This window comes from Dendrobates tinctorius, unplaced genomic scaffold (assembly GCF_039654945.1).
Source record: "Dendrobates tinctorius isolate UK_male_01 unplaced genomic scaffold, ASM3965494v1 ptg000005l, whole genome shotgun sequence".
Classification (NCBI taxonomy): domain Eukaryota; kingdom Metazoa; phylum Chordata; class Amphibia; order Anura; family Dendrobatidae; genus Dendrobates; species Dendrobates tinctorius.
Window position 1 is genome coordinate 31322084 of NW_027361673.1, and position 17673 is coordinate 31339756.

At 42.5% G+C, this 17673-nt stretch overlaps 1 protein-coding gene across 1 annotated transcript in view; it reads left to right on the plus strand.

Annotated features, from left to right (window-relative positions):
- The window catches only part of LOC141084511 (collagen alpha-4(VI) chain-like), a 376083-nt gene that overhangs the window by 96527 nt on the left and 261883 nt on the right, over positions 1-17673 (plus strand). The window contains exon 3 of the mRNA XM_073569263.1: positions 5331-5419. Coding sequence (XP_073425364.1) covers positions 5331-5419 — 89 coding nt within the window. The remainder of the gene's footprint in view (positions 1-5330; positions 5420-17673) is intronic.

Genomic DNA, 17673 nt, shown 5'->3' on the forward strand with positions numbered 1-17673 from the left:
GCTATGTAGTTCTCCGGCTGTGATCGAGGGGTCTAGGGCACCGTAGGAACCCCCCACGGCTACTGCTAGTTGTTGTTGATAGGTTCAGGGGTCTGTAATCCGATAGCTGCCAACTTCTCTGGTTTTCTGGACTTAGCTAGTATTTCTGTTTTTGCCTCCTACGGTGACTCATTCATAACAGTACGGGTTGACACTGTTGTACCCTCGGACTGCAGGGCAGCTTGAACTTGTTTGGATGTTAGTCGAGGTTCTTATCCAACATCCGCACAATCTTGCGTTAAAATCTCTTGTCAATTTTTCTTTTCCGTCCACATCTAGGGAGGTTAGCCACAGTGTCATGGGCTTTAAACTTCTTGATGACACTGCGCATGGTAGACACAGGAACATTCTGGTCTTTGGAGATGGACTTGTAGCCTTGAGATTGCTCATGCTTCCTCACAATTTGGTTTCTCTAGTCCTCAGACAGTTCTTTGGTCTTCTTTCTTTTCTCCATGCTCAATGTGGTACACACAAGGACACAGGACAGAGGTTGAGTCAACTTTAATCCATGTCAACTGGCTGCAAGTGTGATTTAGTTATTGCCAACACCTGTTAGGTGCCACAGGTAAGTTACAGGTGCTGTTAATTACACAAATTAGAGAAGCATCACAAGATTTTTCGAACAGTGCCAATACTTTTGTCCACCCTCTTTTTTATGTTTGGTGTGGAATTATATCCAATTTGGCTTTTAGGAACATTCTTTTTGTGTTTTTTCATTTAAGACAAATTAAATGAAGATAATAATACCAAAGAATTTGTGTTTGCAATCATTTTCAGGAAGAAACTGAGTATTATCTGACAGAATTGCAGGGGTGTCAATACTTTTTGCCACAACTGTATATACATATGAGTATTTGATACACTGCTGATTTTGCAAGTTTTCCCATGTACAAAGAATGGCAAGGTCTGTAATTTTTTATCACAGGTACAGTTCAACTGTGAGAGACAGAATCTAAAAACAAAAAATAAAATCAAATTTTTTGAATTTTACATAATTAATTTGCATTTTATTTCATTAAGTATTTGATCACCTACCAACCAGCAATAATTCTGGCTATCACATACCTGTTAGTTTCTCTTTAAGAAGCCCTCCTACTCTGCGCTCATTACCTGTATTAAATTCACCTGTTTGAACTTGTTACCTGTATAAATAACACCTGTCCACAAACTCAGTCACTCACACTCCAATCTCTCCACCATGGTCAAGACTAAAGAGCTGTCTAAGGACACCCAGGATAAAATTGTAGACCTGCACAAGGCTGGGATGGACTACAGGACAATAGGCAACAGTTTGGCAAGAAGGCAACGACTGTTGGCACAATTAGTAGAAAAAGGAAGAAACACAAGATGACTGTCAATCTTCCTTGGTTTGGGGCTCAATATATGATCTTGCCTCGTCAGATTAAGATTATTCTAAGAAAGGCCAGGAATCAGCTCAGAACTACACAGGAAGACCTAGCCAATGACCTGAAGAGAGCTGTGACCACAGTCTCAATCATTACTGTTAGTAACACACTATACTGTCATCGATTAAAATCTTGCAGGAATAGCAAGGTCCCCCTTCTCATGCCAGCACATGTCCTGGCCAGTTTGAAGTTCACCAATGACCATCTGGATGATCCACAGGAGGCATGGGAGAAAGTCTTGTGGTCAGATGAGATCAAAATAGAACTTTTTGGTATCAACTCCACTGGACGTGTTTGGAGGAAAAAGAAGGATGTGTTAGGCTCTGGCATCTACGTTCAGCGGTTGTGCGGCTCTGTGCATTAACTGAGTTCGCCCCTGTTCACATTGGGTGAAGTAACCCACGTGTGGCTGGTTTCACACTGCTTAACTCTTCCTCCATTACTTAGCAGCAGTGTACCACCTCTGCACGGTGGACCCCGAGCTGCGAACGCACCTACTATTATTTTATAATTTGGTGTGTTCCGCCAGCCCTAACAGGATGAGTACAACCCTCAAAATGCTGTCCCAACCGTGAAGCATGGTGGAGGAAATATCATAATTTGGCGGTGCTTTCCTGCAAAGCTTACATGACGACTGCATCGTATTGAAGGGAGGACGGATGGGATCATGTATCGCGGGATTTTGGCCAACAGCCTACATCCTTCAATAAGAGCATTAAAGATGGGTTATGGCTGGGTCTGACAGCATGACAATGACCTGATACACACAGTCAGAGCAACTAAGGAGTGGGTCCGTAAGAAACTTTTGAAGACCCTGGAGTGGCCTAGCCAGTCTCCAGACCTGAACCCAATAGAAAATCTTTGAAGAGAGCTGAAACTCAATGTTGCCCAGAGACAGCCCCAAAACCTGGAGATCTGTATGGAGGTGTGGGCCACTTCCTTGGTGCAGTGTGTGCAAACTTGGTCAAGAACTACAAGAAACATTTGACCTCTGTAATTGCAAACAATTAAGTTCTGCTTTTCTCTTGTATCAAATACTTATTTTATGCAATAAAATGCAAATTAGTTATATAAAAATAATACAATGTGATTTTCTGGATTTTTTTTAAGATTTTGTCCCTAAAAATTACAGACCTCTCCATTCTTTGTATGTGGGAAAAACTTGCAAAATCGTCAGTGTATCAAATAATTATTTTTCTCAGTGTGTGTGTGTGTGTGTGTGTGTGTGTGTGTGTGAAAGTGCTGGTAAAACCTAGGCTAGAGTTATTGTTTTACATATGATGGAATGTCTTTTTACGTTTCTGACTTTATGAATATAAAATACCATTTTAGGACAAATTTCATTGATCAAGGCAATAATCACACAATGTTGTTTGGCTTATTCTGTTTGTGCGATTGAATATACATTGCTTTGAAATATAATATCCCATCTGGCAACTTCAACATACTATGAGATGCTTGTTTGTAAGAATTGTGCATGTGAGAAAAAGGGTAAAACCAGAGATATGGCCAAAAACCATAGCAGATGGTAGCCACTGTGGTATTAAAATTTGATTGTTAAACATTTACTTTGACTTGATTTTTCATCAGAACAAATATTTAGCACATTAATGGGATTGTTCAGCCCCAGGGTGCAAGTCTGCAGTCAGACTTATGTTTAGTAGTTAGTAACACATCATTCAAAACTTTATCTTTTTGGAAAAAGGTGACAAATATTTTGTATATTTTCTTTGTCTATTTTCTATGTTTACATCTTGTTTTAAATGGAGGAAACGAAATATATTTCAAATAATTTCACATTGTGGACTTTGCGTTAGAAGAGATTGGGTCAGAAAAAAAGCATGCTTATGGACATCGTTGGCTTTCACATAAATAGCTAACTTATTACATGGTAAATGGTATTAGGTCTGAACATGTTTTTTAGCAAATCAAAGAAAGCAAAGTTTCTGGACTATAGGAAGAACCTCAAAATATCAAAACACTACCCAAGGAGAATAACCAAAGGTTATGAAGAGACGTAAGTTTAGAATAATTAAAAATGCTAATTTTATTGAAGATTAGGTATAAAATACAATTAAAAATAAGAAAGGCATTGCTAAGCTAAACAGAGGCTTATATGGAAATATTTACATGTAAATTTATAAATGATCGGACATTTAGAAATATTCAATTCAATGCTCAGGATCAGGCTAAAGTGCAAGTGCAAACATTAGTACCAAATGCTCCTGTATAATAGCTTTAAGCTGAGCATATGAAGGGAGCCCATGAAAATGATTGCCAACATGTGCATGTAGAAATCTTCATTTCAATGTTCAGGAGAATCAGGATCACTCTAATGTGCAAATGCATTAATGCAAGTAAATCCTGTGCATATAAGAAGAGCATGCAAGAAAAGCTCAAAAATTGGCAACATGTACATCCAATACAAACATTAAAAAAATATAATATCTACTTACAGCCACAAATCAATCAAAAGGGATGTCCACAAGCTCTGTGGTTGCACCTCTGGGCTGCTACTGTATATGATTGTATTATCATTTATTGCAGTGTATATGACTTATGGTCAATGTATTAAGATGCTCTCCTACCACTGCTCTCTCCGGGATCCAGAGCAAATCTGATCCTCTTCTGAGTGACGTCACTGCTCTGCATATTTTCTTGGTCACCCTCCTCTCTGCGTTATGTGACGTGAAGTGGCTTTTACAATGTAAGCTTCTAGAGAACCAGACATAAACCTTAGAGTGATCTATAGAGTCTGAAGAATGGTGGCAACGTCACTCATTAGATCAAAATGGTGCTGCATACCGGAGAAGGCAACGGTCTTCTTAAAGACCGCATACATATTAAAGACAGTTGAACACACTGATATCTGTAGTATGAGTTCACCAATTACTGTGGACAGGTTACTTCTGATTTGACATCCGATGTTTGTTAGGGTAGATTGGGATCAGAGGTTGGAATTTAAGCTCAAAATTCTTTTGCTGTGCAGGAGCAGAGGTGTCTGACAGCTTCTTTCACCTCTCTCCCCAAAGAAACACCTTAAATGTTCTTGTATACAGGGTGTCAGGAGAAATAGCAGCTGGCTGAATAGTCAACTATCTAAGGTGTACAGCTAGCTTTGGAATTCTAGGTCATAAATAGCATGACACTATGATGCATTTGAAATGGAAGAGTGCTGAGAGGAAGGAAGAGCCATGACAAATGGACTTGATCACTAGTGTTACCAACCGCCGTCTTCATCTTTTATTGGCACTGCTCCGATCTCCAGCAGTTTGCGACTTGCCGGATGGTTCCAATGATTGCTGGGCGATCCAGAAGTCAATTCCCTGGAAAGGGCTCTACTAAATTCCCCCTCCCATTTACTGGAAGCTGGGTGAAGAATATGCCAGCCCTTTAAGGTTTGCTTAGCTGGGGCAGCTTGCGACAAGTGCGTCTGTGGCTGCACTTTTGGTGGTCTGAAGCCAGTCTTACTTGGTGTCTCTGTGTTTGCGTATAACAGGAACCTACATAAGTGGCACCACTCCAGCACTGCAATAAAAAAAAGCTGGTGGTGCTTTAAATTCAGTAACTTTTGAAATAGTCATTGAATATCATTGGACATTGCACAGTCCAGAATAAAATTAGGAGCGATCTTTTAAACATTTGGGCTTTGCTGTGGGATTTATGTAATTATTTTAATATATATTTATTGCATTAAATGATAAATTATAAATCTTGCATTTGACATAAATAAAGTACAAAGTACAGAGCAGGAGGAACTCGTTGTGCCACCTCTTAAAGCCTGAATACAAATTTACGTTTTCATGTAGTTATCATATTAAGTTTGAAAAATGTATATATGAGATCATGATCATGTAGAATTACATTTTCCTATTCATCTTCTAGATATTTTAACAAAATGGAAGCCTGGAAAAGCCTCGTATTGTTTCTCCTTTTACAACCATCGTTTCATGGAACATATTCTCAGAAAACTGGTGAGAATTAAGAATATTATTAGTGTTAGAAGTTGTTAGTTAGTGATTTTGTGGTCTGTAGAAGTCATAGATACGTTGTAGAACTTTTATGTCACATATTATTTATTGTTTCTGAATATTTTCAGCATTGCTTAATCATCAAGAACCTGTTCTGCTATGCAAAATCAAGTTGGTATCTTTATTTTATAGTTAAAGGGTTTTTTCTGGACATTGATATGAATGAACTTTTTAACCCCTTCCTGACATCTGACGTACTATCCCGTCCATGGGCCCCGGGCCCCTATGCCCATGGACGGGATAGTACGTCATAGCCATCAGCGGTGCTAACACGGGGAGCGCCGTTGATCGTGGCCGGGTGTCAGCTGATTATCACAGCTGACACCCGGCACTATGTGTCAGGGGCGGTCACGGACTGCCCCCGGCATGTTAACCCCTAGCACACTGCTATCAAACACGATCGCAGTGTAGCGGGGGTTTAGGGTAGCATCAGCAGGGAGGGGGCTCCCTCCGTGCTTCCCTGAGACCCCCGCAGCAGCGCGATGTGCAGCGCTGCTGCAGGGCCCTCCTTCCCTGCAGGTCCCCCGATCCAATATGGCTGCGGGGGCCTTTGGGGGCCTGCAGGGAGGCGGTTTCCTCACTGCTTGCAGAGCGCAGGCATGAGGAAGCCTGCTGCAGCGCCTGTGTCAGATCACTGATCGTCACAGCGCTGTGTGATGTGTCAGATCAGCAATCTGACACATGACAGTGATGTCCCCCCTGGGTCAATGTAATAAAGTTAAAAAAACAATTGTAAAAATAATTTATAAAAAATCGCTAAATAAATAAAAAAAAAATTCCCTGATACATTCATTTTTGGAAATGAAAAAAAAAAGAAAACAATAAAAGTACACATAGTTAGTATCTCCGCGTCCATAACAACCCGCCCTATAAAACTGTCTCATTAGTTAACCCCTTTAGCGAACCCCTTAAAAAATAAAAATAAAAAACAAAGCAAAAAATAATGCTTTATTATCATACCGCCGAACAAAAAGTGTAATAACACGCGATCAAAAGGATGGATATAAATAACCATGGTACTGCTGAAAACGTCATCTTGTCCCGCAAAAAACGAGCTGCCACACAGCATCATCAGCGAAAAAATAAAAAAGTTATAGCTCGCAGAATAAAGAGATGCAAGAATAATTATTTTTTATATAAAATTATTTTCATTGCATAAAAGCGCCAAAACATAAAAAAAGACATAAATGAGGTATCGCTGTAACCATACTGACCCGAAGAATAAAATTGCTTTATCAATTTTACCACCCGCGGAACGGTGTAAACGCCCCCCCCAAAAGAAATTCTTGAAATGCTGGTTTTTGTTCATTCTGCGTCACAAAAATCAGAATAAAAAGCGATCAAAAAATGTCACATACCCATAAATGATACCAATAAAAACATCAACTCATCCTGCAAAAAATAAGACCTCACATGACTCTGTGGGTCAAAATATGGAAAAATTATAGCTCTCAAAATGTGGTGATGCAAAAACTATTTTTACAATAAAAAGCGTCTTCTAGCGTATGACAGCTGCCAAACATAAAAACCCGCCATAAATAGTGAATCAAACCCCCTTTATCACCCGCTTAGTTAGAGAAAAATAATTAAATTAAAAAAAATATATTTATTTCCATTTTCCCATTAGGGTTAGGGCTAGGGATAGAGTTAGGGCTAGGGTTAGGGTTGAGATTAGGGTTAGGGGTTTGTTGGGGTTAGGGTTGGAGTTAAAATTGGGGGTTTGCACTGTTTGGGCACATCAGGTGCTCTCCAAACGCAGCATGGCGTCTGATCTCAATTTCAGCCAATTCTGCGTTGAAAAAGTCAAATGGTGCTCCTTCCCTTCCAAGCTCTGCCATGCGCCTAAACAGTGTTCTACCCCCACATGTGGGGTATCAGCCTACTCAGGACAAATTGCAAAACAACTTTTGGGGTCCAATTTCTTCTGTTACCCTTAGGAAAATAAAAAATGGGGGGCAAAAATATAATTTTTGTGGAAAAAAAATGATTTTATTTTCACGTCCCGGGCGTTATAAACTTCTGTGAAGCACTTGTGGGTTCAAAGTGCTCACTACACATCTAGATAAGTTCTGTGGGGGGTCTAGTTTCCAAAATGGGGTCACTGTGGGGAGTTTCAACAGTTTAGGCACATCAGAGGCTCTGTAAATGCGACATGACACCCGCAGACCATTCCATCAAAGTCTGCATTCCAAAGCTTCACTACTTCCCTTCCGAGCCCCGACGTGTGCCCATAAAGTAGTTTTCTCGCAAATATGTGGTATCAGCGAACTCAGGACAAATTGGACAACAACTTTTGGGGTCCAATTTCTCCTGTTACCCTTGGGAAAATAAAAAATTGGAGACTAAAAGATTATGTTTGTGGAAGAAATATGATATTTTTATTTTCACGCCCGGGCATTATAAACTTATGTGAAGCCCTTGGGGGTTCAAAGTGCTCACCACACATCTAGATACGTTCCTAGGGGGTATAATTTCCAGAATGGTGTTATTTGTGGGGAGTTTCCACTGTTTAGGCACATCAGGGGCTTTCCAAACGCGGCATGGCGTCCGATCCCAATTCCAGCCAAAAAAGTCAAATGGCGCTGCTTCCCTTCCGAGCTCTGCCATGCGCCCAAATAGTGGTTTACCCCCACATGTGGGGTGTCAACATACTTAGGACAAATTGCACTATAACTTTTGGGGTCCTGTTACCCTTGGGAAAATAAAAATTGGGGGTGAAAAGATCATTTTTGTGGAAAAAATGTCATTTTTTAATTTTACGGCTGTACATTATAAATTTCTGTGAAGCAGTGGGAGGTTCAAAGTTCTCACCACCCATCTAGATAAGTTCCTTGGGGGGTCTAGTTTCCAAAATGGTGTCATTTGTGGGGGGTTTCCACTGTTTTGGCACATCAGGGGCTTTCCAAACACGACATGGCATCCAATCTCAATTCCAGCCAAAAAAGTCAAATGGCGCTGCTTCTCTTCCGAGCTCTGCCATGCGCCTAAATAGTCATTTACACCCACATATGACACATCAGTGACTCTCCAAATGCAACATGGCGTCCGATCTGAATTCCAGCCAATTTTGCATTGAAAAAGTCAAACGGCGCTCCTTCTCTTCTGAGCTCTGCCATGCGCCGAAACAGTGGTTCCCCCACATATCAGGTATCAGCGTACTCAGGACAAAGTGCACAATAACTTTTGCAGTCCAATTTCTCCTGTTACCCTTGGTAAAGTAAAAAAATTGGACCTGAAGTAATTTTTTTGTGAAAAAAAGTTAAATGTTCATTTTTTTAAACATTCAAAAAATTCCTGTGAAGCATCTGAAGGGTTAATAAACTTCTTGAATGTGGTTTTGAGCACCTTGAGGGGTGCAGTTTTTAGAATAGTGTCACTTTCGGGTATTTTCTATCATATAGACCAGGGGTCCTCAAACTTTTTAAACAGGGGGCCAGATCACGGTCCCTCGGACCATTGGTGGGCCGGAATATAGTTTAAAAAAAATTAGGACCAAATTCATATGCACACTGCACATATCTTATTTAGAAATAATAAAACAAAATAGGAACAAATACAATATTAAAAATGAAGAAGTAAAGTTAAATCATCAAACTTACCGATTTTTTGGGGTTCTTCGAATATCCTACACTTCGAGTCAATTTTTTCTCTTTCTTGATATCATTGTTTCCTAGGGATTCAAAATTGCTATTAGTAAAATACCAACATATATACAGCACTGCAAACACAATATACCAGCAATAAAATTGCCCACACAGAGACATACAGACTGCACTGCCCATCAATGCAGCCTGATCAGTGCCCATCAATGCAGCCTGATCAGTGCCCATCAATGCGGCCTGATCAGTGCCCATCAATGCGGCCTGATCAGTGCCCATCAATGCGGCCTGATCAGTGCCCATCAATGCAGCCTGATCAGTGCCCATCAATGCGGCCTGATCAGTGCCCATCAATGCGGCCTGGTCAGTGCCCATCAAAGCGGCCTGGTCAGTGCCCATCAATGCAGCCTGATCAGTGCCCATATTGGTGGAACTCCAATTTTACATCAGGCTCAGACTAGTGTGGTGCAAGAATCCCCAATAGGCAGCATTGGTCCCTTAAAGGCAGGTAAATGTCCTCAATAAGCAGCACAGGTCCCCAATAGGTAGCACAGGTCCCCAATAGGCAGGTAAATATCCCCAATAGGCAGCACAGGTCCCCAATAGGCAGGAAAAAGTGCAATATGTAGTACAGGTCCCAAAAAGGCAGCACAGTTCCTCAATAGGCAGCACAGGTCCCCAATAGGCAGGTACAGGTTCCCAATAGGTAGATACAGGTCCCCAATAGGCAGCACAGGTCCCTAATAGGCAGGTAAATGTCCCCAATAGGCAGCACAGGTCCCCAATAGGCAGGAACATGTCCCCAACAGGTAGCACAGGTCCCCAATAGGCAGCACAGATCCCCAATAGGCAGCACAGGTCCCCAATAGGCAGCATAGGTCCCCAATAGGTAGCACAGGTCCCTAATAGGCAGGTAAATGTCCCCAATAGGCAGCATAGGTCCCCAATAGGCAGGAAAATGTGCTCAATATGTAGTACAGGTCCCCAAAAGGCAGCACAGTTCCCCAATAGGCAGCACAGATCCCAATAGACAGCCCAGATCCCCAATAGGCAGCACAGATCCCCAATAGGCAGGTACAGGTCCCCAATAGGCAGCACAGATCCCCAATAGGCAGCACAGGTCCCTAATAGGCAGGTAAATGTCCCCAATAGGCAGCACAGGTCCCCAATAGGCAGGAAAATATCCCCAACAGGTAGCACAGGTCCCCAAAAGGTAGAACAGGTCCCCAATAGGCAGCACAGATTCCCAATAGGCAGCACAGGTCCCCAATAGGCAGCACAGGTCCCCAATAGGCAGCACAGGTCCCCAATAGGTAGCACAGGTCCCTAATAGGCAGGTAAATGTCTCCAATAGGCAGCACAGGTCCCCAATAGGCAGGAAAATGTCCCCAACAGGTAGCACAGGACCCCAAAAGGTAGCACAGGTCACCAATAGGCAGGTAAATGTCCCCAGTAGGCAGCACAGGTCCCAAATAGGCAGGAACATGTCCCCAATACATAGCACAAGTCCCCAAAAGGTAGCACAGGTACCCAGTAGGCAGCACAGGTCCCACATAGGCAGGAACATGTCCCCAATACGTAGCACAGGTCCCCAAAAGGTAGCAAAGGTCCCCACTAGGCAGCACAGGTCCCCAATAGGACCCGGAGTTAAAAAGAAAAAAAAACAGTACTCACCTATGTCCCCCGCTGCTCTGAAGAGGCGCCCGCTCATCTCAGTCTTCTTTCCGCACAGGCACAGGCGGCGTGACGTCATCAGGCCGCGCAGGCGGCGTGATGAAAATCACGTCGCCTGTGTGGTCTCTGCTGCATACTAAGGGCTGCACAACGCCTTTCCTCGGCGCCTCATCCTGCCCGCGATTACAGGGCTCGCCGGCCCTGTAATCAGTGCAGTTTAATGTCGGCCTGGCCAGGGGCCGGATAAAAGTCCTTCGCGGGCCGCACATGGCCCGCAGGCCGTAGTTTGAGGACCCATGATATAGACTCATCAAAGTGACTTCAAATGTGATGTGGTCCGTAAAAATAAAATGGTGATGCAAAAATGAGAAATTGCTGGTTAACTTTTAACCCTTATAACTTCCTAAAAAAAAATTTGGTTCCAAAATTGTGCTGATGTAAAGTGAACATATGTGAAATGTTCCTTATTAGGTTTTTTTGTGTGCCATATCTCTGTGATTTAAGGGCATACAAATTCAAAGTTGGAAAATTGCAAAATTTTCAAAATTTTCGCCAAATTTCCGTTTTTTTTTCACAAATAAAAGCAAGTTATATCAATGAAATTTTACCACTAAGATGAAGTACAATATGTCACGAGAAAACAATGTCAGAATCACCAGGATCCATGGAAGAGTTTCAGAGTTATTACCTCATAAAGGGACAGTAGTCAGAATTGTAAAAATTGGCCCGGTCATGAACGTGCAAACCACCCTTGGGGGTAAAGGGGTTAAAGCATACCTCATCAATATCAGATCTACATATAGGGTCCGACACGAAGCACCCCCACAGATTATCTATTTGCAGATTCCACATCAAGCAGATGTACAACTTCTACAGAGCCAGAATAATTGTACTTAACATTCTTCAGTATTGCAGCCTAGCTTCCATTCAGATTAATAGGAGCTGAGTAGCATCATCTGAAAACGATCACATTGCAGTGTTCAGATCTGGACTGTTCTGGCTCTGTAAATTGTGTGCTAATGAACTACCCATCCTCCGGGGTGGGACTCTAGATAGAATCTTATCATCCTGCTCTAAGCCAGAGAAACCAAGGAAAGACCTGCCCACAGGCTGCCCTGAAGCACAAACAGTCTGTTTCTATGATGATGAACATGTTTGTGCTTCAGGTTGGCCTGTGGACAGATCTGTCCTTTTTTTCTCTGGCTTAAAGTAAGAAGATAAGACACTGTCTACAGTCCTACCCCTGAGTATGGGCATCTCATTAACTGAAAACTTCTAGCACTGACTACACAAGAACCACAAGACTGATTTCTTCAACCAAGGTATCATTTTAATCATTTTAACACTGCCAACCTGATAGTGTCTGTAGTTTATTTAGCAAAATTCAGCTGACAGGTTCAATCAATGTGAAACTTCTTGAAAATCAAGTTAAGCCAGGATTACCGTCATAAACATCTTGTCCGGGCCATGAACTTCCTACGATATCAATCAACCTTCATACACATATGATGGACAACACTAAAGGGAAACAATATGATTTTCATGTAGCTTTATAAGCCTATTCTTTATATTTAGTGGGTTTATTAGGAAGAAGAAACAAATTAATATAATAATTATCTATTTGTTACAGTGCCCAATGGAACATACCATCATATAGTTCTGCTCTCTACATGAAGCTTTAGTCATTTTGATTTTACAATAATTAAGGTCAAAATAATTCAGTTTTGGTAGTACTTCCCTTTATTACTAATGTATTAATGCACTGTCTTTGCTGGGGAATTTGCAGGTAACCCCAAGGCGTGGAAGAGGACCTCACTGATCATCCTGTCTGATATCGACCTTAGTTTCTCAGCCTCCTAGGCCCAATATAGTCATATTTTTTATCAGATCTATGAAAAGAGTTCATATTCACAATTTTGCAGTCTTTCTATACCTTCTTCATGGAACAAGGCATTCATGGTTATTATTCAATACATTTATCAGTCTGTTATGAGGGAAGACATACAGTCAAACAAAGCATATTTTTAGTCCCAGCCTTACAATTAGTGTAAGGCATAAATACTACTTAACCAAGTTGTAAAGTTGTACATTAATGGAGTCTTGCCTAGATAATTGCACAGATCCTGTCATTATTTTTTAAAGTTTTCACTAATGAATACATCCAGATGGCTCTAAGGTTAAGAAAATAACATGCAGAGGATTTCAGGAAGGCAAATCATATCTTAGGGAAGTTGTATATTTGCTTTAAGAGCAGAATGAGAACAAAGTCAGAGAATCCCTATCGTTCTGTATAAACTCTGTTTTCTCCACTTTATATAGTCTTTTTTATATATATAGAGAGAGAGAGTTTAAAAGGTTTTTACTGGCCTGAAGCATTTTCCAAAACATGTCACTTTCCCTCACTTGTTCATGATCACAGGTGTAAGGGTACCGTTACACTTAGCGATACACCAGCGATCCCGACAACGATATGGATCGCTAGTGCATCGCTAAGTGGTCGATAGTGAGCTGCCACACAGGGAGATCTCACCAGCGACATAGCAGCGGTCGGGGGTCACTACTTACCTGTCAGACGATGCGATCCTGACGTCCTCCCGCCCGCGTCCACGCGTCGCTTGTCGGCGCCACAGGAAGCCCAGCAGGAAGCTGACGACGAGAAACGGTCCAGGACCTTCGCGCGCGATCAGCGATAACCAGCGGGGGAGCCGGTCGGAGGTAAGTATCACATGTAGCGATATCGCTAGCAATATCGCTGCTACGTCACAAAATCGGTGACGTTACAGTGATATTGCTAGCGATATCGCTATGTGTAACGGGCGCTTAAGACAAGGGCACTGGTAAATTGTTGCACTGCGTTAGCAAAGTCACCGTTATAATGGAACTTATATCATTCTTTGTAATTACTTTACTGTAGTTAATGATAAACTATGATTTACATACTATACAGGAGCAGACTTAAGGGCATGTCACACTAAGAGATATCGCTAGCAATATCTCTATAACTAGTGACGTTATAGCGATATTGCTAGCGATATCGCTATGTGTGATACTTACCTACGACCGGCTCCCCCACTGGTTATCGCTGATCGCGCGAAAACGATCAGGACTGTTTCTCGTCGTCTGCTTCCTGCGGCGCTTCCTGCTGTGAGGATGAGCGACGCGTGGAGCCGGGCGGGAGGACGCAGGATCGCCTGGTGTGACAGGTAAGTAGCGATCCCCGTCCCCAGCGATGTCGCTGGTGAGATCTGCCTGTGTGGCAGCTCACTAGCGACCACTTAGTGATGTACCAGCGATCCTGACCGCGTCATATCGCTGGTCGGGATCGCTGGTACATCGCTAAGTGTGACAGTACCTTTATGTGCAACTTGATCATCAGACGGGTCCTGCAACCTTAATAATAAAGCTGCTTCTGTTTATTGGGTCACAGCCGAGACACCACACTCATTTCAATCTTTGTGTTAGAGTTACTGGTTGACTGACATAGCAAAGTACCCAAACTGACTCATTAGATTCGTTTTTTTATTTATCATGATCATTATACGATAAAACTGACCCTGCAGTATGATTCTCCAGGTCAGTAAGATTACACACACTTTTTTTTATTTAAGTGGTGAAAAAAATTTAGAAATTTGTATGTTTCCATACTCCAAGACCCATAACGTTTCCAATTTTTAGTCTATGGAGCTGTGTAAGGGCTTATTTATTTCACCCTGAGCTGATGTTTTTAATGATACCATTTTGGTTTAGGTGCAATATGAGACCCTTTTCTGTGTCTACAATAAGGCTAGGTTCACATTTGCAGCTGGGCGAGCTGCGGAGGCTGCGGACGTCCTCCGTGAGGCTCTGCCCACGGCCGTACCTCCTCGGGTCAGCGCCGCCTACGGTAACATACTTCTGCATGCGGCCTGCATACCCTATCATTAGCATTGGGTACGCAGGTCACGCCGCAGTATGCGGATGTCTCTGCATGCGTCATTTTGACGATGCGATGAAAAAAACAAATTCCAACATGGTGCGCTTGACGCGGGTCGCTGCATCGTCAAAACGACGCATGCAGAGGCATCCGCATATTGCGGCACGACCTGCGTACCCAATGCTAAATATAGGGTATGCAGGCCGCATGCAGAAGTATGCGGCAGTAGGCGGCGCTGACCTCCGCAGCTCACCCAGCCGCAAATGTGAACCTAGCCTAAGGCAAATATGCATACAGCAGAGATCACTAATTCAATAGGAAACTATAGATCGTCATTAGGTTTCTTACTGGCACATGAGCGAATAAATTCCCAGTATATAGGTCAAGCCCTACGCGTTTCATCATCATTCATGACTGCTATGATCATCAGGAGCTAGCAGATATGCATAAAGCATTCGATATAATTGCGATATTACCTTGATACAACGTATCGGCAAGATTGCAGGCCGCCATTGTGCTTCATTAGATTTGCTAATATCTAGACTCAAACTATAGATCCCATAAGGGAGACCACTGATACACTGTGGTTAATCTGGCACTTTTTAAATGTTTTAAACTTCACAATTGCGCAGAATTTTTTTTTTTTACTTTATTATTAAAAGTTATGTCTTATTAAATTTTTCTCACTCCAATTGGATTAGTCAGTGAAAACTTAATGGTTATTTTTGGTGAAACTATAAATATTAGTCTTTAGTGAATTTTTTTGAACACTACTGCGGTACATAGCAAAAGTCTTAGTCTGCTGTGAACACCAGACAGAAGCAGGCATCCACAGCAGCACTGACTTGACAGACACAAGGATCTTCAACAGACCGCCGGCCATTATGGCAACCCATGGGGTCCCATAATCGCATCTCAGGGGCTCTGATGGGTGCATGGAAAGACTAACCCCCTGCCAGCATCATGTAAAGAAGCTGCACTGTGCACCAACATAACACACCACCAATTGACATTCCCAGGTGCAACTATTTCACTGACCAATCACAGGTCTTCCTGACGCCATATGTGAACCATCTGCACTCTGCCCTTAGGCTGGTTTCACACTTGCGTTTTTTTTCGCGGTATTTTAGCGCTAAATAGCGCATGCGTTTTTTTTCCTATACTTTGCATGGGATGCGCTTATGTGCGCATACACATGCGTTTGTACGCGTTTTTCCGCGCATGCGTTTTTTTGCGGTATGCGCTCGGGCGCACAAAATGCATCCTGTTGCATTTTTTGGTGCGTCCGACTTGCCTCAAAAAAACGCATGCTCGCGCAATGCGTTTTTTTACAGCAAGACACCCATTATAGTCTATGGGTGCGCATATGTGCGCATATGTGCGCATTGGCATGCTTATGTATGCGTTTTTTTGCACATGCGTTTTTTTTTGTTAACCATGGAATTTAGGGGTTTGGGTTAGAGTTAGGGTTAGTTAAGGGGGTTTAGGGTTATGGTTAGGGTCAGGGTCAGGGTTAGGGTTAGGTTTAGGGTCAGGGTTAGGGTTAGTTAGGGTTTAGGGTTTGGGTTAGGGTTAAGTATGGTTTGGTTAAGGGTTAGGGTCAGGGTTAGGGTTAGGGTCAGGGTTAGGGTTAGGGTTAGGGTCAGGGTTAGGGTTAGGGTTAGGGTTAGGTTTAGGGTCAGGGTTAGGGTTAGTTAGGGTTTAGGGTTTGGGTTAGGGTTAAGTATGGTTTGGTTAAGGGTTAGGGTCAGGGTTAGGGTTAGGGTCAGGGTTAGGGTTAGGGTTAGGGTCAGGGTCAGGGTTAGGGTTAGGTTTAGGGTCAGGGTTAGGGTTAGTTAGGGTTTAGGGTTTGGGTTAGGGATAAGTATGGTTTGGTTAAGGGTTAGGGTCAGGGTTAGGGTTAGGGTTAGGGTCAGGGTCAGGGTTAGGGTTAGGGTCAGGGTTAGGTTTAGGGTCAGGGTTAGGGTTAGTTAGGGTTTAGGGTTTGGGTTAGGGTTAAGTATGGTTTGGTTAAGGGTTAGGGTCAGGGTTAGGGTTAGGGTCAGGGTTAGGGTTAGGGTTAGGTTTAGGGTCAGGGTTAGGGTTAGTTAGGGTTTAGGGTTTGGGTTAGGGTTAAGTATGGTTTGGTTAAGGGTTAGGGTCAGGGTTAGGGTTAGGGTTAGGGTCAGGGTTAGGGTTAGTAAAGTCATGGTTTGGGTTAGTGTGAGGTTCCACCTAATGTTTGGAAAAAACGCAAACGCGGTAAAAGCGCACTAAAAACGCATACAAACGCATAAAAACGCTGCGTTTTTTTCATGCATGCTCATAAAAATGCTTGAAAAAAACGCAGCAGTTGTATGCTTTTGTATGCGTTTTTTCAATGCGTTTTTTTGCGGGAAAAACGCGCTGCAAAAAAAAGCAAGTGTGAAACCAGCCTTAGTGCTAAACTGCTCTCTTTTAACAGCTACTCTCAATTTCTTATATAAGTATTGTTTTGTCGTTCTCCAGCATGAAAACATAAGACTCCCAGGTCAGCATCAAGCTCTCTCTGGGCCTACGCTGACATTGCCACTTACTCCTACTAGCGTACAGTTGATGCAACTACAGTAGTTAATATTTCTGCTAGCTATAGTAAGAGGACATGGTGGCTCCAAGAACTGTGTCCTGCCAGTTCGCCAGTTCCAACAACCAAGGAACTCAAAGTGCAAAACATAAGATAGCACCTTGTCATTACAATAATAATCTTTATTTTTATATAGCGCTAACATATTCCGCAGCGCTTTACAGTTTGCACACATTTCATCACTGTCCCCAATGGGGCTCACAATCTAGATTCCCTATCAGTATGTCTTTGGAGTGTGGGAGGAAACCGGAGTGCCCGGAGGAAACCCACGCAAACACGGGGAGAACATACAAACTCCTTGCAGATGTTGTCCTTGGTGGTACAATATTATGTACATATAAATTATATTTACATTGTATGTAAAAACAAAGGAATAATAAAGCCATCCTGTAAAATTCAGTCCTATAAG